The 27,925-nt window shown below is 43.7% G+C and overlaps 2 protein-coding genes and 1 pseudogene across 3 annotated transcripts; 2 read left to right on the forward strand and 1 right to left on the reverse strand.

The window, feature by feature from the left end:
* The first annotated feature begins 164 nt into the window (after positions 1–164).
* Positions 165–25,590, forward strand: LOC102400888 (olfactory receptor 51E1). 2 transcript variants are annotated; one of them, XM_006062009.4, is made up of 4 exons: positions 165–294; positions 664–752; positions 1,066–1,117; positions 20,505–25,590. In XM_006062009.4, exons 3-4 carry the CDS (start codon positions 1,088–1,090, stop codon positions 21,498–21,500), a joined length of 1,026 nt encoding a protein of 341 aa, XP_006062071.3. In that variant the 5' UTR covers positions 165–294; positions 664–752; positions 1,066–1,087; the 3' UTR covers positions 21,501–25,590. The 2 variants fall into 2 exon arrangements, with proteins under 2 accessions (XP_006062071.3, XP_006062073.2); XM_006062011.4 differs by lacking the exons at positions 165–294; positions 664–752; positions 1,066–1,117 and adding an exon at positions 10,414–10,488.
* On the forward strand, positions 4,368–5,691 carry LOC102406614 (olfactory receptor 51D1). Its single transcript, XM_006062027.4, has one exon. It carries the CDS (start codon positions 4,617–4,619, stop codon positions 5,559–5,561), a length of 945 nt encoding a protein of 314 aa, XP_006062089.4. The 5' UTR covers positions 4,368–4,616; the 3' UTR covers positions 5,562–5,691.
* Positions 25,591–26,026: 436 nt separating the features above from the next.
* LOC102400561 lies at positions 26,027–27,650 on the reverse strand (annotated as a pseudogene).
* Positions 27,651–27,925: the final 275 nt, after the last annotated feature.

Genomic DNA, 27,925 nt, shown 5'->3' on the forward strand with positions numbered 1-27,925 from the left:
TTATTAGGGAGAGGAGAAAGAGCTTAGGGGCCGCCGTAGTGCAGTGGTAGGAGCTCAGATACAAGGTAAGTTAGGTCCTTAGTTCATCCGAGTCAGCGAGCAAGCAGCGACGAGACTGCAATTCGCCTATATTACCATAAGGGGGCACCATCGAGAAGCGAGAGGCCTTGGCTTAGCCCAGCTCCGGATCCCCGAGGACAGCGCGTCCGGGCAGAGAACAAGAATATTCACATCTGTGTACTTTTAAATGAGCGCCCTCACCTCCATTCCAGTAGCTTTTTTCTTCCAGTGCCGGTAATCTCTCACCTCCACTGTACTCCCTCTCTCTCTAGTCTCCTGAAGGGCCTTAAAATGGTAACTGAGTGCAGGCCCCCGGGGTAGGAGTCGGGGTTCGGCTTTCCTTGGGTGCCTGAGCCAAGCGGTGCTCCCAGGGAGTCTGGCGAAGTTCACTGTTCATCATCCCTCACGCTCCCTAGAGCCCCCAGAGAAGCTATATAAGGGCAGTTGCCTGGGGCAGCGTCATTGTAGGAAAGTGTGCCAGGCTTAGGTCAGGGTGGGGAGGGGAGGGCACGGGACGGGAACCTTGCCCAGGTCCTGGGAAGTTCGCGGAGACCGGGAAGGGAGGGCGCATTGCCTGAGGAAGCCTGCCCTTCGCTTACACAGCCTGCCAGCGCGCCCTTTTCCGGAACCCACCGTCAGGATCCCAGACGCAGTTCAGTGACCTTTCCAAAGAGGAATTCCTTCTAACCGCTGTGAGGCTCATTCCAAACTTTGTCTACCCCTTTGCCAGGAACCCCCCTCAGTTCTAGCTTCTCACCTTTCACTGCAACATGAGGCAAGGGGAATTAATTTACCCAGAGAAAAATATTTGTGTATGGTGGTGGTGGTGGTGGCAACTGGTAAATGCAGAAACAAATTGAGAAGCTTGGCAGGAAAGTTAAGTGGGATCCACACTGGGAAGGGCTTTGAATGCAGACTGTTGGATTCCAATTTCATCTTGAAGGCTATGGGAGTCACCTGTAACTTGCTAAACAGGAGCCTGACATATCCAGTTTTTCTGTTTAGATGTCAGCCATGTGGAAGGTGGATGGAAGAATCTGATTCTGGAAGCAGGGAGGTGAGTTCGGAAGTTCTTCTCATAATCAGAGCAGAATAAATGATATAATGAGGTTGGGAGGGAGGGAGGACATGTTGAATAAAAAGAAAGCCATGATGGATTACTTGGAAAAACAAAATTACAGTAGAGGAGAAAGAGCAGAGATGGGTCTAGCTTCCCTGACCAGGATGACATGAGTGACTCATTGATACCATTCAGAGGGGTCCTATTTGGGACAAAATGAGTATGAAACTCTTGGATTATCCAAGTAGAAATATGAAGAGGAAAAACATGTTATATGTGTTTGGATCTCAGGACAGAGGCTTAGAACAGAGTGGTCTGTGTAGAGGAAGGAAGCTGAGCTCCTTCTGTGTTCACTAGGGAGGGTAGTGGAGGAAGGAGGATATGCCTGTGGATACCACATAGCACTGGCAGCAATGCAGACTGATTTGTCTTTTCATGTCTCAGCTGCGTCTGGCTTCCATGTTACACTCCAGCTAAGCAAATCTGAGGATGACTCTCATGTGGGCCTTGAGAGATCCCACTGAAAAACAATGTTTCATTCTTTGTTAAGGGCTGGAATCTCCCTCCCTCCCAGAACACCAGAACAACTTTTCCTAAATTTCTCTGGTTAAAAAAAAAAAATCACTGGGACAGAAGAGATTTATTGTTCTTTTTAACCAGATTTCTGGACCCCTCCCCTGGAAAATCCCATTCTCTGGGTCTGGAGTATACACAGTGTTTTCAATAACAGCTTTAGCTAATTCCATCAGTGAAGTCTGAGAAATGCTACTCAAGCTGAAACACAAACCTATCTCTTGAAATTGAGTCTCAGATGGACACTCCCACCCCCACCCTACTTCCTGCCCTGAAGTCAGTTGAGAATGGATTTTAAAAGACAAGCACAGACTGACCTCAAACTCTGAACCCAGACATACCCTAACCCAAACATGCACTAGCAAAGCTGGGTTCTGGCAGGATTTGTGCAAGTCTGGCAGTGCTGGTTTAGAAGGGACCACAAGCAGGATATGTGGTCAGCAACATCAGCTCTGGAAATGAAGGGCGTTGCACATGTATCCTGGGTGGGCTTCACACTGAGATTAATGGGACCCTCGGGGGGTTACATCTGTGATAAACTAGAGCAGATAATGTTATGTTGCAGCCTGAATGGGAGGGGAGTTTAAGGGAGGGTTCAGTTCAGTTCAGTTCAGTTGCTCAGTCATGTCTGACTCTTTGCGACCCCATGTACTGCAGCACGCCAGGCCTCCCTGTCCATCACCAACTCCCGGAGTTCACCCAAATCCATGTCCATTGAGTCGGTGATGCCATCCAACCATCTCATCCTCTGTCGTCCCCTTCTCCTCCTGCCCTCAATCTTTCCGAGCATCAGAGTCTTTTCAAATGAATCAGCTCTTCCATCAGGTGGCCAAAGTATTGGAGTTTCAGCTTCGATATCAGTCCTTCCAATGAACACCCAGGACTGATCTCCTTTAGAATGGACTGGTTGGATTGCCTTGCAATCCAAGGGACTCTCAAAAGTCTTCTCCGATACCACAGTTCAAAAGCATCAATTCTTCGGTGCTCAGCTTTCTTTATAGTCCAACTCTCACATCCATACATGACCACAGGAAAAACCATAGCCTTGACTAGACGGACCTTTGTTGGCAAAGTGATGTCTCTGCTTTTTAATATGCTATCTAGGTTGGTCATAACTTTCCTTCCAAGGAGTAAGTGTCTTTTAATTTCATGGCTGCAGTCACCATCTGCAGTGACTTTGGAGCCCAGAAAAATAAAGTCTGACACTGTTTCCCCATTTATTTGCCATGAAGTGATGGGACCAGGTACCATGATCTTCGTTTTCTGAATGTTGAGCTTTGAGCCAACTTTTTCACTCTCCTCTTTCACTTTCAACAAGAGGCTCTTTAGTTCTTCACTTGCTGCCATATGGGTGGTGTCATCTGCATATCTGAGATTATTGGTATTTCTCCCGGCAATCTTGATTCCAGCTTGTGCTTCTTCCAGCCCAGCGTTTCTCATGATGTACTCTGCATAGAAGTTAAATAAGCAGGGTGACAATATACAGCCTTGACGTACTCCTTTTCCTATTTGGAACCAGTCTGTTTTTCCATGTCCAGTTCTAACTGTTGCTTTCTGACCTGTATACAGGTTTCTGAAGAGGCAGATCAGGTGGTCTGGTATTCCCATCTCTTTCAGAATTTTCCACAGGTTATTGTGATCCACACAGTCAAAGGCTTTGACATAGTCAATAAAGCAGAAATAGATGTTTTTCTGGAACTCTCTTGCTTTTTTGATGATCGAGTGGATGTTGTTAATTTGATTTCTGGTTCTTCTACCTTTTCTAAAACCACCTTGAACATCTGGAAGTTCACAGTTCATGTATTGCTGAAACCTGGCTTGGAGAATTTTGAGCATTTATTTACTAGCGTGTGAGATGAGTGCAATTGTGTGGTAGTTTGAGCATTCTTTGGCATTGCCTTTCTTTGGGATTGGAATGAAAACTGACCTTTTCCAGTCCTGTGGCCACTGCTGAGTTTTCCAAATTTGCTGGCATATTGAGTGCAGCACTTTCACAGCATCATCTTTTAGGATTTGAAATAGCTCAACTGGAATTCCATCACCTCCACTAGCTTTGTTTGTACTGATGCTTCCTAAGGTCCACTTGCCTTTGCATTCCAGGATGTCTGGCTCTAGATGAGTGATCACACCATCGTAATTATTTGGGTCATGAAGTTCTTTTTTGTACAGTTCTGTGTATTCTTGCCACCTCTTCTTAATATCTTCTGCTTCTGTTAGGTCCATACCATTTCTGTCCTTTATCGAGTCCATCTTTGCATGAAATGTTCCCTTGGTATCTCTAATTTTCTTGAAGAGATCTCTAGTCTTTCCCATTCTATTGTTTTCCTCTATTTCTTTGCATTGATGGCTGAGGAAGGCTTTCTTATCTCTCCTTGCTATTCTTTGGAACTCTGCATTCAGATGCTTATATCTTTTCTTTTCTCCTTTGCTTTTCACTTCTCTTCTTTCACAGCTATTTGTAAGGCCTCCTCAGACAGCCATTTTGCCTTTTTGCATTTCTTTTTCTTGAGGATGGTCTTGACCCCTGTCTCCTGTACAACATCATGAATCTCCATCCATAGTTCATCAGGCATTCTATCAGAACTAGTCCCTTAAATCTAAGGGAGGACAGTTACATGTGTATGTACAGCTGAGTTCCTTTGCTGCTCATCTGAAATTGTGACAGCATTGTTAATCAGCTGTACCCCCAATATAAAATAAAAGGTCTTTTAAAAATGTTAAAAAAAAAAAAAAAGAAGAATTAAAGCAGAATGAGACTGATGTTTTGGAATTAACTTAGACATTCTGTTTGCTGCCCTCACTGGTTCAGTGCCCTTTCCTAAGTCCTTTCTCTCCGCTGAACCATGACTGAGTGATATTTCTCCTCTTCCCTTTCATAGACCTCAGATTTGGGATACAGAAACCTTGGCTCTTCGTTCCTGCCATGACTGTGCCAAATGGAACTCTGGTCCACCCAGCATACTTCCTGCTGGTGGGCATCCCTGGCCTGGGACCTGACACCCACTTTTGGCTGGCTTTCCCACTGTGTTGTATGTATGCCTTGGCCAGCCTGGGCAACCTGGCCATTATCCTCATCATCCGTGTGGAAAGGCGCCTGCATGAGCCCATGTACCTCTTCCTGGCCATGCTTTCCACCATTGACCTAGTTCTCTCCTCCGTCACCATGCCCAAGATGGTCAGCCTCTTCCTGACAGGTGTCCAGGAGATCGAGTTCAATGCCTGTCTGGCCCAGATGTTCCTTATCCATGCTCTGTCAGCCATGGAGTCAGCTGTCCTGCTGGCCATGGCATTTGACCGCTTTGTGGCCATCTGCCACCCCCTGCGGCATGCTTCTGTACTCACAGGGCCTATGGTTGCCAAAATTGGACTAGCTGCCCTGACCAGAGGGTTTGTGCTCTTCTTTCCCCTGCCCTTCATCCTGAAGCGGCTGTCGTACTGCCGAAAGCACACTGTCACGCACTCCTTCTGTCTGCACCAAGATATTATGAAGCTGTCCTGTACTGACACCACGGTCAATGTGGTGTACGGGCTCTTTATCATCCTCTCGGTCATGGGCGTCGACTCCCTCTTCATTGGCTTCTCCTATATCCTCATCCTGAGGGCTGTGTTGGAGCTCTCCTCTCAGGGAGCAGCACTCAAAGCTTTCAACACCTGCATCTCCCATCTCTGTGCTGTGCTGGTCTTCTACGTGCCCCTCATTGGGCTCTCCGTGGTGCACAGGCTGAGTGGCCCCACTTCCCTGCTCCATGTGATTATGGCTAATATCTATCTACTGCTACCACCTGTGGTTAACCCTATAGTCTATGGAGCCAAAACCAAGGAGATTCGTTCTCGGGTCTTCCATATATTCTCACAGAATGGCAGGTGAGCAGGATTTCCTCCCCAGTGTCCTTAGTCTCTACCAAAGATGGCAGGGTTCAGGTCCTGTTGAATGTCTTGGTGATTGGAACGTCCAACCCACTGGGCTCTGTGCTCCAAGTTGTCTAAGTAGACCTTCAATTTCTATCTCCAGGGATGGGTCACTTCAGAAGAACCAGTTTTGACAGGACATGCTGGATAGTGATCACTCTACACTCCCTTCCTATGGTGACCTCGCCTTATTTCTCTCTCCCAGCTAGAAAATACATGTAATTTTGACATGCAAAGGCTGTAAATGATACACATAATGATTCATTCTGGTCTTGATGTATGATTTTTATTATTTTGCTCCCATGTATCCACATCAGTGAATACGTGTTAACTATAACTTCTTTCTTGGATCCCAAAGAGGTAACACAGTTATTTTTAAGGGTTAATAAAGGTATTTGTGTGATGGTGATTGAAGGGAGGGGAGGGAAATGATAGTAAGCAAAGAAACAGCTCCCATAAAGTATTTATGTTTCTATATATATGGGGGTGTATTTATGTGGAATCTGCCAATGTCATCTTTATGGTTCTATTGGAGATTATTTTTCTATAAGGGTGATGTTTATCTTGTTTGCAGCTGTGAGTATGTAGGTATATTTGTGTGGCTATATGTGATTTTAGCCTGTGTGTGTGAGTACACAGAATATGTGCCAGCTGGTCTGCCTGGCAGCTGTGTCCTGTCATGTATAATATTTTGTGGATAATGTCTATAATTCCACACTTACTGTGTTTATGTGACCTCTGTTAGTTGGTATATGATATGCATCTATGTGAGAATGGTTGTAGAGCATGTGTATCTAATGAGAATAGATGCCTCCTTTTCCCCTCATATTTGTGATATGTAAATGTAGAATTTAATATGTAAAATGTAGAATGTATTAATAATATATAAATGGTAGGGTATAGAATGTAGAATGTTGCATATTTGTAACAATGTAGACTATATAATACACATAAGTGTGTGGAATATGTAGTGTTGGGAGGGCTGTGTCTTTTGGCTTGTTTATCTTTGGGTGTATGCCTGTGATGCAAAGTATTTGTGATATGAAATCCTTCTGTGTAATATATATGTCTTTAGTCATAGATAGATGGAATATAATATCTGAAGGGTATGTGTTTACAAATGTGTGTATGTATGTGTATGTATTGTTTGTGATTACTATGTTTTAAGGCATATTGCACTCATTTGTCCAATGGGTGTGGATTATAAGGCACAAGAGTGTGCCATAATGAACTTAGAAACTGTTAGGTCAAAAATGTTCACAGTGAAGAATTATAGGTAGAAAGTAATGTAGGTTCATTTGAGGGAGATGAAAGAATACTGAAGTAAGACTTATAAGGTTAAAATCCTGGAACTATCATAAAATGGCATACTGTAAGACCTCTCTGGATCTCATTTCCTCTTCTGAATAATGAAGCTACAATGGCAGTGATGCTGTAAAGCTTAAATCCTACGAACCTCCTATGTAAACTGAAAAGTGAAACATGCAAGAAATGATCATATTCGTGGTTGTCTCATTGTACAGCTTTAGGAAACAACATCCACGTTATGGTCCATGCGAATGCTGTGCCTATATTGTGCAGTGCATCACCAGTTTGGCCTCGTGTGGCCATCCTGATTTACTGTTATTAATGAAAACATTATTATTTACTATCTCATAATAAATTGTTTTCACAGAGCTTCAGATGAGTTGACATTTATTTTCCCATGCTGGTGTCTGATTTACAAGTGATGTGCCAATTTACAAATGAAATTCAAAGAAAGCACAACCTTGCTAAGAAGTTCCTTTAAACATGGTTGATAGCTGTATCAGGAAAGACATTGTGGGGTGGGGATTAGAATCAATAGAGATTAGGATCACTAGCTTTAATATTTGGGCTCATTGCTTAGCCTACTGCACCTCAGTAATTTTGGGAATTGTAAATGCTGTAAAAAATGAAATATAATGTACCTCCTGTTGGGTGGTTGTGGGGGTTAAGTAGAATAACAGATGTGAAAACACATGGAAAATAGTGATCGATACATGTTGGTGGTAATGGTTTTAAATAATAAAACTGATTAAATGAGGTATATTTATTCCAATTTAGGGAATATTCAGACAAGAGACTTCACCTTTCATAAGGCCCTGCTGTGCCAAGGCCAGAAGCTAGTCTCTTATCCAGGCAACAGTGTCTCTGGTTTTATATTAACTCATGGCCTTCTTTCTCAGGAGATCTTGGGAAATCTTGGAGTCCTCTAGAATCTCTTTATTTTGATAAATGGTGATGACTGGGGTAATTGTTGCTGGTTTGAAAACTTGGCTAAGTGCCAGACTATATTAAGGGCTTCCCTGAGGTTCCCACAAACTCTGTTTCCCTTGATCATAAACTTTAAAGTTTTATTTTCCAACTGGATGTTTATCCCTCTGTCATAGAGCTTAAATAGTTTTATGATAGCTGTATGTTTATCTTCCATCAGTTCAGTTCAGTAGCTCAGTTGTGTCCGACTCTTTGTGACCCCCATGAACCGCAGCACGCCAGGCCTCCCTGTCCATCACCAACTCCTGGAGTCCACCCAAACCCATGTCCATTGAGTCGGTGATGACATCCAACCATCTCATCCTCTGTTGTCCCCTTCTCCTCCTGCCCTCAATCTTTCCCAGCATCACGGTCTTTTCCAATGAGTCAGCTCCTTGCATCAGGTGGCCAGAGTATTGGAGTTTCAGCTTCAACATCAGTCCTTCCAATGAACACCCAGGACTGATCTCCTTTAGAACTGAAATATCCTTATACATAGTTGTCTGTCTCCCTTGAGGACAAGGACTAGGCTTCTCTGTCTCCAGGGCCTGAAATACTGTATGCTTAATGGCTGTCTGTCTGGGACCTCTCAGAGAGAAGGAGAGCCTGAGTGGGTTCTGGTTTACTTACTTAAGATAAACCAAATTCACTTATCCCTCTCCAAACCCCCTCCAACCCTCATCCACACTCATCTCTTGTTCCTGTCTCTATAAATTAAAGTCCTTAGTTTGACTGGTACTATTTTATAAAGTCAACAAACTACTTTCCCCACTCATTGATGATCAATTATGATCTAAAATCCACATGATACTGCAGATAACATTTGGTTAATTATTCCCCACTACAGAGGCAGGATCCTTCTGTATTCTCTACTCAATGCCCTGTGAATCTTGAAGTTCTCCAATCTGGCAGGGAGGAACAGTCACTATCTGTGACCCAATATGAACCCTGGGTGGGGATGCCAACTCTAATTTTTCCAGGTGGCTCTGTCCCCAGTCTTAAGTAGCTTGTTCACATGCATGTGGGCTCAGTACTCAGCTGGATTCTTGCAGAGGATCCTCTACATGTCTCTAGAGTTCTCTCTCTGTAGATCTCTCACCTCCAATACCTGGTCTTCAAATTCTAGCTAGCTGGGGCTTCCTGGACTACCAGCTCTACATCTTTAACTTAAGATATCCTCTGGACTCTGCATTCTCCTTCCCTGGACTGCAGCAGGGAACCTCTCAAGGCAGTAAGCTGGGGAAACCCCAGGTTCACTCCATTTGTTTTCCATGCCTCAGGGCTCATTGTCCTTCATTGCCTGATATCTAGTATCTTGCAGACTTTTTTTTTAATGTATGCTGTCTATTTTAGGTTCCTTCAGGTGGGATGTTACCTCATGTTATTCTCTCTTGGCCAGAAGTAGAAGTCCCTGGGGTGTCTTTCACACCTTCTCAGTCCTTGGGAGTTTGAGGGAAGCAACAGAGATGGCTCTAGGGTGATAGCAATGAATGACAGGCTGCAGGTTTACAGGTACCTGGAGATCTTGTAATCGCTAGTTTTGATATGGTCTGAATTGGAATTGTCTGATTGACATTGTCTAATTTTGCATAACTTATATCAGATCACCCTGTGTTGTGAATTTAAAACTTGCAGTTGTGAAATTGATCAGTAAAAACACAAGGAGAAACCAATGAAAATTCACTCTGCTTTATTAATAGATTTATTAAAAATTATTTAAATATGTGACATACTTAGTTTCTCATTCCCACTGATCTCTAACCCTCTAAAATGTTCTCTCACTATTTTTGCCCTTAAGAGAGAAACCAGATGGCATTGGTCTTATATGGCTGGAGCTGGAGGTAGGGGAGGGCTAAGGAAACCACATCCTCCTTTCTCAACACGAAGTTCAAGGCCAGGGAATAGAAGTCAGATGTATGGTCCCCAGGGATCCATGTTATGAATTAGCTAGAGACGGGCCCTAGAAAGAAAACGCAGCCCTATAGCTTTTGGGAAAGACAGATGGGTCCACTGGGATGCAGGCCCAGCAAGGACCAAGCAGGCACCACCCATGGAAGTAAGGTGGAGGCCAGAGAAAGCTTCAGGCAGGTGATGAGTTGGCACCTAATCATGGGGTCTCCCTGAAAACATATACTGCTTTTCCTCTGGTTGAGTTTGATGAGGCTGGGGGAAATTTGGAGAAAGCCTCTCCCAGAGACCATGGCCACACACATGAGTTTCTCTAGACTCTCCATACTCATTCACCCTAACTTCACGTTGGGAGCTGGCAGAAATACTCCAACTGGCACAGGGCCCATCTGGGGAGGACTCTAGAGACCCCTTACCCACTACCCCTCCTTCCCCATACCCCAAACACACCTTCTCAGGACACAGCAGCCCAGAAGGACATCAGTCCCACAGTTGGGTATGAGGGGTATCTGCAGATAGACCCTCTGGGCAGCGCCCTACCCCCAGCAGGGAGAAGCCAAAAGAGGGGAGGAGATATGACAGAATAAATAAGCCTGACGAGGGAGGGGGCGGATACTGAGAGGGCGGAACTACGGTGCAGCCTGCCAGATCGCTGCTGGAAGAGTCCTGGAGAAAAGGGCACTCGTTCCTTCAGTGCAATTGAGGTGAGTGTGGGAGACTGGAGGTGACTCCTGGGGTGTGGGTTTCCTGCAGCTAGGGGTCCCTCATTAGGCCTGCTAAATGAATGAGAGACCAGGCCGGGGAGAACCAGAAGTAGGGAGTGGGGCCGGGGATGTGAAGGAGGCCCCGGACTCAGGACAGATGGCCTCAGCAATTTCTGTGCTCCTGTGGTAAAGGGAACGTGGGTGGTGCTGGATGCTTCTTTTGCAGTTTTTAAGACATTTTCCTGTGATCAGTTTGCTGGGGCACCCATCTTGGGCCTGGTGGAGATGGGGCTAAATGAAGGTGGTGGGGTCGAGAGCAGATGGGGCTGGGACGACACTAGAGTTGGACTGGGATTTGTTGTGTGAACAGGGCTGGTTTGACCCAGGTTGTTGGTGTGCTTGAAGCTCGGTTTATGATCAGGGGTCAGATTATAGCCCTGTGTTGGGTGTGGGCTCTGAATGGGGTCTGAGCTCATGCTATACTTTATATCAGAAGTCAGGCTGTGCTGAGTCTAGAACTTAGAACAATTCCTGGGGTTCCGATCCTGACCCAGTCCATGTCTAGGATCAGGGTTCAGTCTTCAGCCCACTTAAAAAACTGGATTTTGTGTCCACGCTGTGACTTCTCCTGCCTTGCACTCTTTAGGCGTCCCCCCTTCCCCTACCACCCCCCCTGCCCCCCGCCCCGCCACATATGCACACACACTGAACCACTTGCAGCTTTCCAAACAGGGTGTGTTCTCGTTCTCTCTGGGTCTTTGCATTTGTAGAATGCACTTCTGAAAACAAATTAGATCAAGCCTATTGCTTAATTTCCCCCAAGTCACTCAGAATTAAATCAAAGCTCCTGGCCGTGCCCTGCAAGTCCCTACATGACCTGTCCCCTCCTCTCCTCTCTGACCTCATTTCCTACAACTCTCCTGTGCTCTTGATACTCTGGCCACCTTTACCTTCTTCCTCCTATGAATCTCCAAAACAGAAGACCTTTTTCTCTTGCCTCCTCTGCCTGGAATGCTCTTTGCCTCGATCTTAGAATGGTCGGTGTTTTCTCATCACACATCTCTCAGTTGGTATGTCACCACCTCAGAGAAACCTTCACTGACCCCCTGTCTCAAATAGGGCTGTCCTGCCTCTGTCCTTTTCTATCCCATCACTCTGTCTTATCTTCAGGGCACTTATCTTTATCTTAAATATTCTTGCTTATTTGTTTCTTTTCTATTATGGCTCTCCTAGTGCTTGGGCTCCATAGAAGCACTGATCTTTTCTGTTGCATCCACTGTTTTATTTCCAGTTTTGGGCACATTGTAGGCACTTGATGTGTTTTGTCATCTAACTGAATGCTGCTGGCCCCGTGTTCCCAACCCTGCTAACTGTGACTGGCCATGCAAGTCTTGGCTCAGATGTCACCTCCTCAGAGCCTGACAAGTTGGTGAACTATTGTCTGCTTTGTTCTGAGCCACTTGTACTTACCCCTGCCCTAGCATTTATCATAACATGTTATGATAGCTGCATATTTGTCTCAATTTCTCTCCCCACTGCCCCCCCCTCCCCCCCCCACTGGAAGGCTGAAACATGACTTGTTTACTCTGTGTTTTAGTATCTCTGGTGCTTAGTCTGGCATAGTCTGATATTTGAAAAAAAACAAAAAAATGTATATTAATCAAAGTCCAAGTTCAGGCTGTTCTGCTGCATATAGATGATAATCAAAGAAGCTCTGAAGGTCTCTGATAAGGATCAAAATGTGAAGGTGTGTGGGAACCTTCTTGGCTCTGGTCCTACTTGGGAAGTGGAGGGGCAGGGCCATGAATGCTTGGAGCTCTGACTGTGGTTGATTTTGGAGGGACAGACTGGATTGAGTGAGGAGAACGGGGATGGGAGGGAGAGTGGAGATGGGAGCCTCACTCTGCCTTTTGAGAGTCAGAAATTGTACTCTCTCACCTTTCCAGTCTCTTTGTGGCCATTCTTTTTAGAATGGCCCTGTAAGGGTTCATCTGCATTATAAAATACAAGCAAGGTATAAGGGGCAGAAAATGCAGATGACTCGGGTAGATGTGGTACTCTTCTAGGGTCTTCCCCGGTGGCTCAGGGGTAAAGAATATGCCTGCAATATAGGAGACGCAGGTTCGATCCCTGGGTCAGGAAGATCCCTGGAGGAGGGCATGGCAACCCTCGTATTCTTGCCTGGAGAATCCCATGGATAGAGGAGCCTGGTGGGCTATAGTCCATGGGGTCACAAAGAGTTGGACATGACTGAAGTGACTTAGCACGTGTGAATCATACCCTTATAGAGTATGAAGAGAAGGTTCCCTCTCCATGAATTGAGTGATGAGCCCTGGTAGTCCTGCCAGTCACAGTATCACCCCTGAGGACTGCCTTCCCTCTATGGCCTGGCAGTAACAGTCAGAGGTTCCCAGGTATTCCTGGGCTTCCCTCCAAGGACATTTTCTTCCAGATGTTCCCACAGATGCTGGCAGGGGCACCAGAGGCCCCCACCCCATTGTTCTAGGCACAGAACATTCTGTGTGTTTAGCCAAGGTAAGAACAGTGATCACAAATCCCCTCTTCCATTCCCTCCTTGTCTCCCTTCCCCACTGAACCCAAGTGGGGACAGCTGGTCAGGTGTCCTGAGTCCTAGAGAAGCCCTCTGGACTCATGGATTTTTTAAATTTTGGATTCCTTGGAGATTAACCTTGAAATAGTCCTTAAAAAATCATTCAAAAGGATACTGGGAGAGAGGCAGGGCAGTAGCTTGGCATATTGGAAAGCACATGGATATGATGCTGAGAGCTCTAATTGAGCTTCAACATCCCTGTATGCAAAATGGGATTAATGATGGCTGCTTGACAACTTGATGAGAGGCCTGTATTGAATGAGAAGGAAGTACTCAACAGAGGGTAAAGATTTTTACTTTCCATTGTGGGCCCTGCCCAAGTCACAGCCAGAATTGGGTCTGAAAGGCGGGAAGTGCCTAAGTCCCAGTCCAGGAGGGCCCTCTTGGTTTCTCTTCCAAGGATCTAACTGGGCCAGGTGTTCTACTTGCCAAGCCCCCTTTCTATTCTGCCTCTGGGGCAGATTTTATTAGCTTTCAGAAGGTGCAACACAAAGACAGTTAAAGGGGAGATCGTACAGGTGTTGGAATTGAACAGTCTAGGTCAAGTTTCTGTTTTACCAGCCAACTATTAAACCCTGGGAATATTTAACTTTTGAGGGGTGGGCTTCTGTTTTCTCACCTATAATGTAGACATGATACATAAAAGTCTTATTATGGAGAATTGTTCCTGGGTTAAATAATCTCTATACAGGCAGGATCTGGCATTTTGTAGGCAGTCTGATTTCTGTTTTAATCATAAAAACAATAGACTCAGTGCTGGCAGTGATCTCGTTGCTCTCCTGGATAGTGTATCCCTGACCACTTTTCCATGCTTCTCTGACATGGAATTTAGAGACTCTGGGGAAGAATCTGAGGATGGGCTGGGCTAGGGGCTGAGCAGGCACTGAGGGAAGAGTCCTGGAGGCCAGGGGGAAGGAATGTGGAGGACTGAAAGCCTCAACACTACTCCACCTCACTGGAGGCTCTAATGCCCTGTCCTCAAGAAAGGGCTAAGATTTTTCACAGTTCTCCAAGAAACATTCCTGAGACTCGTTAAAATGATGTGACTTTTCAGAGAAAATCTCAAGCATAGAGCTATCCCCTGGGGGTTTAAGGCAGTGTTCAGTTTAGTTCAGTTCAGTTGCTCAGTCGTGTCTGACTCTTTGTGACCCCATGAATCACAGCACGCCAGGCCTCCCTGTCCATCACCAACTCCCGGAGTTCACTCAAACTCATGTCCATCGAGTCGGTGATGCCATCCAGCCATCTCATCCTCTGTCGTCCCCTTCTTCTCCTGCCCCCAATCCCTCCCAGCATCAGGGTCTTTTCCAATGAGTCAGTGTAGGCTTTCTAAAAAAGAAACAGACCCTTTCTTTGTTTATTTTTCCTTGATTATGTTCTGTTTTCAAAATAGAGTGATTTAGCTCCAATTTCCTTCAGAGCCTCCAAATGTTATCTGAGTGTGTGCCATGGTTCTAATTACTAACTGCTGCTCAGGCTGGCAGTCAGCTGGCAGGACTGTAGGAGACTGGGGTGCTTCAGGGCTGAGCAGTCTGAAGGGTGACGCTTGGGTCGTTGTGTTGGCTCCCCCTCCAGTCCTTCATTTCTCTCCTGCAGCCTCCATCTGAGGTCCAGCCTGATTTTACCTCAAATAGCTGTCCACTTTATGCTGTCGAGGCACCTCTCTTCTGGGCCAGCTAAATCCTCCTCTCTCTGATTTCTGGTGTCTCCTCAGTTCTCAGTCTTTGCCTTTGGGAGAGATTGGCTCCTAGTTAGTATGCATGTGTCTATGAGGATGTGCTTGAGGTAAAGTGGAAATTAAGGTGACAAATGAGCGGGGGTGATAAAAAGTTTTTGGAAACCTCAGACATTTTCAGAGCCCTTATTCCCCATTTTTATGCAAACATGAGAAAAAAAAAAAAACACTTTGTACACTGTGATGCTGTTTTATGATGTCTTTTGACAGTCCTGACCTCATTGATTTTGCAACAGCACAATGAGGTTATTATCATCCTCTGCATTTACTTGGACCCAGGACTTGCATTTGTAGTCCCAGGGCTCCACTCAACACATCAGTTTACCCTCTAGGTAACAGGATTGAATGTGCCAACCCATAATTTCTTCTCAGTATATTTCCTAAGGTAGCGCATCTTTATCCTGGCAACTGCCCAGTTTTGCATTGTCTGTGCATGTGAAATTTCTGGATGGTATTGATATCTGACCCCCTGGAGCACCAGAATCTTTCTGCTGACATCTCCAGGTCAGGGATCCTTGGTCACCCTCTCTCTTGGGTACAAACTGCTGCAAGTGTCACCGAGTCCAAGCTCATTCTGCTTGCCACATGATAGGCCAATAAATCTGGGAGACGAGGTATTGAGGCAAGCGATATGACTTTGGAAAGCTGGCTGACTGAGAAAATGACAGACTAGTGTCTTAAAATAATTATATTGTTCTGGCTGCCAGGGCTTAGATGCTAGGTTCTTTTATGGATCAGAGATGGGGGGAGGTGAGGAAACAAAGTAAAAGACCATTTAATTCTTGCAAATGTCTCCTAGAATGGCAAGCCTTAGGCAGGGGACTGTGTTAGTTTCACTTCCTTGTAGTCATTTCACAGGTGGTATGAAATGGAGTATCTCCTGTCATATCAATAAACAAATATGCCACAGCTATCTGTGATTCCAGCCCTCCACATGTGAATTTCTGAGCCAAGCTAGTAAGCAAGAGACAAAGGGCACCATTTCCCACACAAAGAACTCAAGGGCAGGGTCAGGCTTTCTGCCTATGAGTCAAACAAAAGGACCATAGCCCAGGGCTCAGGCAGAGGTGGGCAGGCAGGGCTCCCTGAGGCAGGCTGTTATGAATGCCTACAAAAGGGCTTCCCTCATAGCTCAGTTGGTGAAGAATCTGCTTGTAACCCCTGGGTTGGGAAGATCCCTTGGAGAAGGACAGGGGTCGGGAAGATCCCCTGGAGAAGGAAACGGCAACCCACTCCAATATTCTTGCCTGGAGAATCCCATGGACAAAGAAGCCTGGCAGTACAGTCCATAGGGTCACAAGAGTCTGACACGGCTTATCGACTAAACCACATAATAATAAAATCGGCAAAATAAGATTGAAAGTCACAGAAGCAGATCCAATATGGAGTCAGATTTAACCCTTCCCAGTTATATATGTCCATTTTGCATTTATTTAGAGTCAAGGCTTTGCTTTTGCCCTGTTCTCTATGTATCCATTCTCATGCCCTCTGGATCCCTGAATGAGAAAGATCTTTTCTGTTTGATCCTAAAAATTCTTGTTCTGAACTTACAACACCCTGCTATGAATTTCCAGTTTTTATTTTTCCTCAAAAATCTCTATAGTTCAGACAATTGGCAGTCTTTCTTATCCCCTTGGCTATGCTACTCTCATTAGACATTTACTGAGGAATTCTTGTGATAAAACTCTTTTTTATTTTCAACAAACATTAACTAAACACAGGATTGGGTCCCTGCCATTTAGGAATTAAAAATTTAGTGACAAACAAACATAGCAATAATTCTAGTTCAGGATGGTAAATGCATAAAAAGAGACCTAAACAAAGTTCTTTGGGAGCACAGAACAGGAAACATTTAATTATACCCAAGGGGATCAAGGGGAAAGAGGTTCAGGAAAATGCATAGGAGAGAGACAGTAAACCAGGATGTGGAAGATGCAGTTTTGCCCAGTGGGAAGAAAAGGAGGGAGATTTAGGAGGAAAGTGACAAAAGAGAAGTAAAAAAAAAAAAAGAAAAATAGACACAGAGGCACAAAATCAATGCTACATTTATGAAATGGTATGTATTCCAATGTGCCTGGAGTATAGGGACCATGGGAAGAGTGGTCAGAGAGAAACTAGGGCTGGATGCTGAAAGGCAGAGCTTTGCCCCACCCTAGTAGTTCTGTCTTTATTCCAGAATTAATTTCAAGTTATAAAAGGTATTTTTTAAAACAACAAATGGTGACCTGATTTCATTTGGGTAGAAGATTCTTGGGATTGTGCTGATAATAAAGTTATCACTAGGGGCATGGCTATGAGAATCAGAGTATTTAGCTTATGTGTCTGTTTGCTAAGTTGTTTCAGTTGTATCCGACTCTTTGTGACCCTATGAACTGTAGCCGGTCAGGTTGCTCTGTCCATGGGATTCTCCAGGCAAGAATATTGGAGTGGATTGCCATGCCCTCCTCCAGAGGATCTTCCCAACCCAGGGATTGAACCTGGGTCTCTTATACCTCCTGCATTGGCAGATGAGTTCTTTATCATTGGCGCCACCTGGGAAGTCCTGTGTCTGTTTAGGCCACCATAACAGAAAAAGGGAAACACTATAGGAAAACAGCTAACAGCAACACATATAATTTTTTTTTTTGGGTGCAGATTTACTCTGTTCCAGGCATTGTGTTAAAACTTTAACACTGATCATCTCAGTTAATCCTTACATTGATTTCTATTAAGCAGGGACTATTATCCTCATTTTAGCGATGAGGAAACTGAGGATTATAAAGGTTAAATGATTTGCCCCAGATCGTGCAGCTGACAAAGTTGTTGCCTAGGATTTAAATCCAGGCTCGATTTAAATCCAGTCTTAACAGCTGTACAATACTGCTCTTGGAAGACCTTGATCTTTGGACATGGAGAGTTTGATATGTTTCAGGGACAACTAGGTTGTTTCTTTTAGTAACTTTAGAATTATGAATCTGGATCACAAAAGATAATTCAGGCCTTCCCAGGAATATCTGGGAATCAATAGTTTACTGAAGGTTTACTGAAGCGGGTGAGATGGCTCAGGGAATGTATATAGATTGAAAATAGCTCTGAGGATAAAATTCTGAGAGCACTATCATTTAAAAGCATGCTTAAGGGTCAAGTGAAGGAGGCTGAAGATCCAGAAAGAACCAAGGACTAATGGTCAGAGAGATGAGGAGAAGCAGAAGGATCAAGGAGAAGTTTTAAGAAGGAGGGAAATAATCACAGTGTCATATGCTATGGAGAGGTCAATACAGAAGATTTAAATGACTTTGAAGACTGGTCTCTTAACCTGAAGTTCTTCATTAAGCATGACTCCTTAGAGCTTCTCCCTCCAGTTTTTGGAATTAAACTCTGTCCCTCTCTGTTCTAAAACTCACGGTCTCAGTGTTTTCCCCTTTGTGTCTGGCCCAAGGGAACCTCTGGGTGACAGATGAATGGTGGAACAAAAACCATCAACGCATTCTGAGCCCAGTGAATGGCGTAAGCCCCTCCTGATGCTGGCTGTGAGCTCTTCTCTGCATTCAACTGCTGTCTGGTAGCCCATGTAGAAGCCCCTACCTCAGTTATCAAGGACCAATCTTAAGAACCTAGTCCTTCTATTTTTCTTGCTGTGCCGTGCTTAGTCACTCAGTTATGTCTGACTCTTTGCAAACTCATGGACTGTAGACTGCCAGGTTCCTCTGTCCATGGGGATTCTCCAGGCAAGAATACTGGAGTGGGTTGCCACGCCCTCCTCCAGGGGATCTTCCCAACCCAAAAATTGAACCCAGGTCTCCTGCATTGCAGGTAGATTCTTTACCGTCTGAGTTACCAGGAAAGCCCCCTTTTTTCTTACCAAAATAACATTATCTTAAACATACCCTAGCATAATGGGAAGAGGAGAAAACCATATATATATATATATATATATATATATATATATGTAATATATACACCTATATGGTGTGTGTAAATACAATTTATATAATCTAATAAATAATAGGAGCATGTGAATATTCGTGAATGAATGGAGGAAAGGGAAACAGGGAGAAAGTTAGTTAACTCTCTTATTGTTTCAACAGAGATGTGAACTGAGATAACTCAAGTCTGATATTTCCCACCTCAGGAATCTCTACTTATATCCCTCACTTCAGTAGCCAGATTTGGGGATGGTGGAACCCTGGTATAGGATTGATTGTTCCTCTAGTGCTTCTAATGCCATCATCTTTCACGTTTAGTCCTCTGTGTCAGTCTCACTCTCTTCAGCCTAGTAGGTGCCCTAGAAACAGAGCCTAAATAGAAATTCTTATTTAAAGGACATATTGTCACGAGAAGATGAGTGAGGGAAATAGGATAGAGCAGGGAAAGAAAATAATGTGAAGCTGTGGTTTCAGCTGGAGACCAGCTACAGGTTTGGTTCCTCAGGAAGCTTTGGAGCACACATTGCCTCCCAGCTTTGGCCCCACCTGGAGTCAAGGAGGCTGGCTTTGTGTGCCATTGTGTCAGGCACTCATTGACCTCTAGATCCGCCCTGGTGGGGATAACATGACTTTCTGGGTGAAGTGCCTCTCATTTGGTAAATAAAAATTTTCTGTAGAAAGGGAAAATTCTGAGCCTGTCTTACTCAACATCCACTGCAGAAGGGATATAGATGCATTGGCTTGGTGAAAGGGATCTGAGTGGGACACCTATGGCATCCATTGCAGTCATTGTTCTTTTAATGATATAAACTGGGCAGTCTGAACAAGTATAAGACTTTGGGTGAACATTTGAACAAGAGTAAAAATGTAGAGTTAGAGTTCAGGATGAGTTTCGTGTATCTTTTTTTTTTTTTAATGGAATTAAGGGTTACCATAATAAAATAGGTATTATTAAGTTTTACATTAAGTTTTAAATAGCTGCAAGAGTTAAGTCTTTGTTGTTTACTTGCTAAGTCCTGTCTAACTCTTTCATGACCCCATGGACTGGAGCTGTCCATGGGATTTCCCAAGCAAGAATACTGGAGGGGATTGCCGTTTCCTTCTCCAGGGGATCTTTCCAACCCAGGGATCAAACCCATGTCTCCTGCATTGGCAGGTGGATTATTTACCATTGAGACACCTGGGAAGGCCATTATTAAGTTTTACATTGTTTTAAATAGCTACTGGAGTGAAGTCTTAGGTTAATGCTAAAGTTAGGGTTAAGGCTAGAATTGGAGAGGTCATTAGAAGGTTATATTTCAGTGTTAGTCTGTGTTACTAGGGTATTGCTACATTGGACTGTGATTAGTCTTAAAGAGAGTCTAATGATAGAATTACAGTAGGTATTAAAGATAGGGGAGCACAGGGTAGTTAGGATAGAAGCAATGGGAGCTTTTATCATCTATGTCTGATATTAACTTAGTCAACTACCTCTTCTTGGTGAACTACATGATTAAAACACTTAGAATTTTTGCTTCAGTATTTTATTTGTTTTCCAAATTCACTTTGAGGTGAGGCTAGTAAGTAAGACTAGGTGAATGCTCATTTGGGCCTTGAGTTATGAAGGATAGTTAGGTTGAATTTAGAATAGAATCAGAGTTTGGATAGGCAATGAAGTTAGAGTTCTTATCAGAGAATAGGGAATGGAACAGGGAGCGGGGTGGTGGGGAGGGAAATGACAGAAAAATCTTAGAGGATCTGACAATGGTTTATCTTTGTATTCCAGCCTATACCTGCCTGGCACTGCTTGCAGCTCAGCTTCTTCACAATGGTGGGTCCCAATGGCAACGAATCCAGTGCCACGTATTTCATCCTAATAGGCCTGCCAGGCTTGGAAGAAGCTCAGTTCTGGCTGGCCTTCCCATTGTGTTCCCTCTACCTTATTGCTGTGCTAGGTAACTTGACGATCATCTACATTGTGCGGACGGAGCACAGTCTTCATGAACCCATGTACATCTTTCTTTGCATGCTTTCTGGCCTTGATGTTCTCATCTCCACCTCATCCATGCCCAAAATGATGGCCATCTTCTGGTTCAACTCCACTACCATCCAGTTTGACGCTTGTCTATTACAGATGTTTGCCATCCACTCTTTATCTGGCATGGAGTCCACAGTACTGCTGGCCATGGCCTTTGACCGCTATGTGGCCATCTGCCACCCACTACGCCATGCCACTGTGCTAACATTGCCTCGTGTAACCAAGATTGGCATGGCTGCTGTGGTGCGGGGGGTTGCACTTATGGCACCCCTGCCTGTCTTCATCAAAAGGCTACCCTTCTGCCGCTCCAATATCCTTTCCCATTCCTACTGCCTGCACCAAGATGTCATGAAGCTGGCCTGTGCTGACATCCGCGTCAATATCATCTATGGCCTCATCGTCATCATCTCAGCCATTGGCCTGGATTCGCTTCTCATCTCTTTGTCATATCTGCTTATCCTCAAGACTGTGTTGGGCTTGACACGTGAAGCCCAGGCAAAAGCATTTGGTACATGTGTCTCTCATGTGTGTGCTGTTTTCATATTCTATGTGCCTTTCATTGGATTGTCTATGGTGCACCGGTTTGGCAAGCAGCATGACTCCCTCCTGCCTGTCATCCTGGCCAACACCTACCTGCTTGTTCCCCCCGTTCTCAACCCTATTGTCTACGGAGTGAAGACAAAGGAGATCCGACAGCGCATCCTTCGTCTTTTTCATGTGACCACCCACACTTTGGATCCCTAAGGGATCAAATTTCTTTTTCGTGCAAAGTCTTTCAGTTCAGATTTTAATATCAACATTTTGGAAGACTGTATTAGGAAAAAAATTCTTTATAAAAACACAACTGATCCTTCAAAGATGAAACTGGTTGGAGGATCTCCATGTGTGTAGGGGCAGTAGAACTGTATACTCCCAATCCTTATTTTTCAATATTATTTTTCCCTTTAGTTCTTTGGGGTGGTTGTGGTTGGAGGGTTATTACTTCCCATTTGGTTGGAATTCAGTTCAATTCTTAAGTCCAAACCATTCAGACAATTGCTTGCGCTGATAGTTCACAGCATTCTGAGATAAGGGCGATATTTCTAAAGGACATTTATCAAAGGTTTGAGTATGACAAAAATTAAATACAAGAACATAATACAATTAGATAATCTGGCTTAAAACTGATTTCCTCTTCAGAATCCCCTACCATTTGGATCTTAGGAAAGGAGACATACCTGGATTTCCCTCTTCAAAGTGACCTCCACAGAGAAAACATGATTTCTTTTTTTTTTTCTGACTACCATTCCTTAAGAAGCGGATTGAAAGTAAATTCACAAAAGATTACATTTATCTACATTAATGAAAGATGATACTGTATCTGAGCATTTTCATAGACTCTGGACAGTTTTCCTTATTTTCCAGTTTTCTTATCAACCTTTTGATTTTGGCAGGAATATGATTAGTGTCCCCATTGTACTGATGGGGAAACTGATGTTCAATGAGATCACATGGGCTTAAAACATTATCTTTTGATGCCCAATCCCATATTTGAGGAGGGGCTGTTAGACTAGTGGGGTAGTAAGTCAGACATTCTAGAGTCTTGAATTTTCTGTATTTAAGTTCCTTTCTCGTTCAGTATTGTATTTAGGAATTTCCTGTTAATGTTGTTGATGGCTTTAATTTCAAAGGTTCCCAGCCTATTTGCCGTTGTACTTATGTCGTAGCAACAGGAATATGTTTGGGCAATTCCCAAACAGTGGCTATTTCGGGTAATAGTATGATTAGTAGTTGGGGCATTCACTGGATATCTGGAGAGACACTTTATAGAGAGATGCAGCTGAGAAAACTTAGGAGCTCATGGCAGAAAGGGCAGGACTGGTACCATAGACCAGGGAGTCAAGAGCACAAAGCATTGTGAGACTGAGTAGGGTCAGTGGCCCAGGTGACCAGCAAGGAAGAAAAACTAAGGCAAGCATAGGTCCACAGAAAGTGAATAGACATAAAAGTGGACAACATGTATTCCCAGGGTTCTGAGGTACCCTGCTGGGGACACCCATAGCATCAAAGTGCCATGGGTTTGATTCCTGGTTGGGGAATTAAGATTCCACATGTTGTGTCATGCAATACAGACTTTTTTTTTTAAGACTGTATCTCTGATAGCTGTATTTAGCATGAGTATGGTTCCAAAGGCCCACCCAGGCCAAGTATAGCACTTGCAGAAGGAAGCCAAATGGGAAGAATGTGTGTGGGCATTGCAGGAGTGCGGGAGGAATGAATGGAGCAGGAATGAGATCTCCACCCACAGGGGAGTGCTAGGCAGACCTAAGGAGAGGTAGGTAAGTGTGAGAAGCAGGTAGGAGAGTAGTGAGCATGGTACATGGCTGGCCAGACTTTTCTGGCCATAGCCAGAAGCACAGGACTACTTGGTAGAAAGGATATCAGGAGAACATATCCAGTTTCTTTGACTGGAATCCAGAAGATAAGAATTGTGAGCAGTAGGGAATCTGCTGTGCCCGGTGAGTGGTGACCAGCAGATCGAGGTATATAAACTACTCTCAATGCCAGCTAGGGTCACTCTGAACTGTATAGAGGACATCCAAATTCCCAATAGTGCCCTGACACTACGATTGAAAGAAAGAAACAGAATGAGAGAGAAGAGAAAGACTTTTTTCTTATTAGGAAAGTAGTATATGATCACAGTAAACAAAAATCTTAGACATTCTGAAAATATAACAGAAATAAAAATGTAATAAAAACTCCAGTAAACTTGTCACCCTAAAGAAAAAAAAAGTACTGCTGGCATTTTGGTGTTTATTCTTCCAGATTTCTAGTAAGTGTTTGTATACATGCTTCTGTATGGGTATATGATGAATGTGGGTATCTGTTTTATAGTTGAAATCCCACAAGAGTCGTAGACAAATGAGTAAAAAGAGACAAATCAGAAAGACACATTTTTAACTTTTATTTCTGGGGATGCAGCTATTATCATAGATTTCAAAAGAGATTCCAAGTGTATAATAGTTAATATGCTCAGGATAAAGTTTCATGGTTTTGATCCTAAAAGGATTAACCATTTGGTAAATGTAAACCCATATGCACACACATCAACACTTACACTACCTTCTTTCCTGTGTTTCTCAATAAGTACTAAATGCCAGATTTAGGGACAAAACTATATCTGGTCATTTACTTCACTTACTGGGTCATCTGGAGGGCCCAGAGGTAAGAACTAGGATGAAAAGAGAGGCTGCCTTTTTTAGGAGAGTTGACTGGAAATGAGAGGTTTCCTGGGTAGTTTTAACAGTAAAGAATCTGCCTGCAATGCGGGAGACCTGGGTTTGATCCCTGGGTTGGGAAGATCCCCTGGAGAAGGGAAAGGCAACCCATTCCAATATTCTTGCCTGGGAAAACCCACAGGCAGAGGAGTCTGGTAGGCTACAATTCATGGGGTTACAAAGAGTTGAACACGACTCAGCAAGTAACACTTTCACTTTTCAAAGAACTTTATTATATACATTTTACCTGGACATCTTCTTTTGGCCCCATTTCCTTTGTTTAGATATTCTTGTCTCTGGCCCCACAATTGCAGCTAATTGGCCCTTTTCTGGGTCCTAGAAAAGTCGGAATAACATGAAATTTCAGCCTTTAAGTCACTTACTCTCTCTCTCTCTCTTTTTTTTTTTTTAGGTTTTACCTAGAAAGGATCTATAAACATGTCTTGTGTTCCCAGTTATGACTACCAGCTCTCTAGTCCAGATACTCCCCTGCTGCTTGGACAATTGTCAAAAGCTTCACACTGGTCTCCTTGCTTTGAATATCATTTGCACCAGTCCTAAATCCCACAGAGCTGGTAGGAGTTTTTTCCAAACACACCTCTGATTAACTTCCCTGCTTAAAATCCATCAAAGATCTTTTGTTACTTCCCCTAAAAAGTTTTTACTTCTCAGAAAGACAGTAGGCTACACCTTTCTCTTTTATACCTGTTCCTGTCTTATTTTTTCAGTATAACATTTATAATTCTTCCACACAACATATTATTCAGCTACTTGGTGTCTCTGATTGATTTCATGCATTTTTAAAGCCTTTGTTTCACTCTGTTCCATTGTATGAACTGATCTTTTGCTATCCTTATAAAATGAAGCTATTCATGATTTGTCAGGCTAGAAGAAGTATTCTCTCTTCAGTGTGCTCTGACTTCTTGAAGATTTTTACAACTGGACTGTTTTCAGTTCAGAAAAGTAGAATGAGATCTCTGAGTTATATCTGTTTAAGATAGTAACATATCTTATATCACTATTTTAATTAAGTTGAGAAGATTCCCTTGTATGCAATGGACATACATGTGGAGGGTCATTCCCTTCCACTATGGCTGGCCTTCTTGACATAGGCAGATCTGAACTTGGGAAAGGAATATATTATAACATTGGTTTGGGCTTTCAGAGTTGATGTTCATTGTTTATCTCTTAAGCAAAGTACTTTCAAAGTACTTCATGCAATCTCATAGTTTTTGTTATCCTAAATTTGAGCCAAAGAATATGAAGCTGATGCAGAACCAGATTGTAATCTGCTATTCCTAAGGAAGCCAACAAGGATGTAGAGTTCTTAACTCTAACACACTTGAAGAGTGAGGGCATGAAGACTCGGCTGGAAATCTGAAATGGGGTTATTGGAAAGGATGCAACTGTCAGTGTCAGACTTCACCTTGGAATCTGTCAGGCAAGCAAGTCTATTGGAGAAAAAGACACTCCTAAGAGGGGTTACAAGAAGAGTTAGTGCTTAGGCAGGTGGCATCATATCACATGATTAACACATTTATTCACTTGTTCAATAAAAATTTATGAAAAAATTAAAAGTGGGCTTTTCATGTTGTTTTTTTCCTCTAGAGTTTCCTCTTCCTTAATTCATACTTTGCCTAGAAAAACCCTATACATTTTCCAAGATGAAATAAAAAGCCTTCTCCCCTTTGTGGAGATTTGTCTGATCTTCCTAGGAAAGTTCTAGCATGTATGGATTTATTGTCCTTGTGATCTCTTGCCATAAATTTTATTATGGTATGTATAAATCTATACTCTGATTGTGTATTTACATGCCTTTATCCTGGCACAATATTGTGAACTCCTAGAAAGAAAGGACCATGATTAAAATATTTCTTAGCCTTTCCTCCTAAGCACTGCTTCTGGTACAAAGTAAGTGGTGAATATCCATTTATATCATGAAGAAGCCTCATTGTCTTCCTACTGCATGAGCACAGACTAGGAATTGTCAGTGTTTGCTGAGGGTAGCAGGATCCTATGAGGATACAGAAAGTGTCTTTTGTGGTATCCAGACTCTGTAACATGTCATAATGACGTCAGCCTCTGTCTTTCCCCCTTAGCATCCTGAACATGGCCTCCCTGATGGGCTTGGACTTGACACATAGATGATGGGGTTGAGTGCAGGGGCCACCACTAGGTAAATGTAGGAAACAAGGGCATGTACCACAGCGGGAAGGTGCCTCGCAAAATGATGGATCATGGACATGGTGACACCTGGAATAAAGAAGACAAAGAAAGCCAGGTTATGGGAGGCACAGGTGTTGAGGGCTCGGATGCGCTCCCTGGGAGAGGCCAGACTCAGGACCATGTGCAGGATGAGAGTGCAGGATGGGACAATGAGCAGGGAATCTATGCCCCCAGTGGACACAACCACATAGAGCCCATAGTGTATATTGATGCTGATGTCAGCACAGGCTCTTCTCATCACGTCAGGATGGAAACAGAATGAGTGAGACAGGACATTATTGCCAGGGCAGAAGTTTAGATGCTTAATCAAAAATGGCACAGCGAAGAGGCACAAAGTAGCACAGGCCACAATGGCCAGCCCAATCCTGATGATGACATTGTTTGTGAGGATAGAGGCATAGCGCAGGGGGTTGGAGATGGCCACAAAGTGGTCAAATGACATGGCCAGGAGCACCGAGGACTCCACCATGGAGAAGGAGTGGAGGAAGAACATCTGGACTAGACAGGCATTGAAGCTGATGAGCCGATGGTCAAACCAGAGCACAGCCAGTGTGGTGGGCATTGTGGCCAAGGTGAGGCCCACGTTGGTGAGGGCCAGCATGGACAGGAAGTAGTACATGGGCTGGTGCAGGCTGGGGGTCTTCCTCACAGTCAAGAGGATCAGGGAGTTTCCAGTGAGGGCTGTAGTGTACATGGAGGAGAAAAGGATGGAGATCCAGCCATGAACAGCCTCCAGGCCTAGGATGCCAATCATCAGGAAAGTATGTGGCTGGAAGAAGGAGAAGTTGGCAAAGGACCAGGAAGAGAGCATCTTTAGTTTACAGATCAGATCTCCAGAAAGATGTGACTTCTTTAATCTGGGCAGGCACTGAGAGGATCCAGAATGATAGTAAAGAAAAATCTAATATTGAATCTGAATTCTAAAAATCAAGTCCCATACCTGATCAAGTCCCACTACAATCAAGTAATTGGTTGTATTTTTTACCAACATGTCTAAAACCTAATGATAATAACAATTTAAATCTTTGCAGACCCCCTATTATATTTCATGTACTATGCTAATGTATTGCCTAGATTTTCTCATTTCATTATTAAAGTCATAAATTTCTTTTTAAGGCTGTTCCCCCTCATCCACAATATTGGACCTTATGAGTCATGTCACTATGACATAATTTTATCTTGCAAAAGTTTACCATCCCTAATGTTGAGCCCAGGTATGAGCTGATGAAATTTCTCTGTATGGAAATAGCGATTAGAATTCAGAGAATCTGATCATTGTCTACTTGTTGCCCAAATAGAGGATGTATTGTTATGTGCATTGGGATATAAGAAGAATGCCTGTTTGGAGAGAGAGAAGGACAATTGAATCAGATATCCAGGAAGAGGCAAGGATGAGAGCTCATGCAGTCTGATAGAGAGAGGGTCTGAAAGAGTGACTAGCTGCTTTATTCCCCCATGGAGATGGCCTTACACTTCCTGAAACCAGGCATTCCTAAGGTGCCATGTTTTTCTTGCTTTTGACTTTTGTACAAAACATTTTGAGTATAATAAATGGATTGATTTGTGCATAAGAATTTTTGACTGAATTGGGCAAGGCCCCCTCCCCTCTCCCATTATACAGATGAGAAAACTGAGACTCAACTCTAGTGGCCGGCCTCTGAGTGAACTGCTCCTATGTTGTAGTCC

Source organism: Bubalus bubalis, chromosome 16, assembly GCF_019923935.1.
Source record: "Bubalus bubalis isolate 160015118507 breed Murrah chromosome 16, NDDB_SH_1, whole genome shotgun sequence".
NCBI classification, from domain to species: domain Eukaryota; kingdom Metazoa; phylum Chordata; class Mammalia; order Artiodactyla; family Bovidae; genus Bubalus; species Bubalus bubalis.

What these genes read in the sequence shown, in the direction of transcription:
- LOC102400888 (XM_006062009.4), top strand. Translation starts at nt 1,088, where the DNA reads ATGGAAGAATCTGATTCTGGAAGCAGGGAG. An exon ending in CTGATTCTGGAAGCAGGGAG is followed by an intron (nt 1,118 to 20,504) that starts GTGAGTTCGGAA and finishes TTTGTATTCCAG; the next exon opens with CCTATACCTGCCTGGCACTG.
- LOC102406614 (XM_006062027.4), top strand. Translation starts at nt 4,617, where the DNA reads ATGACTGTGCCAAATGGAACTCTGGTCCACCCAGCATACTTCCTGCTG.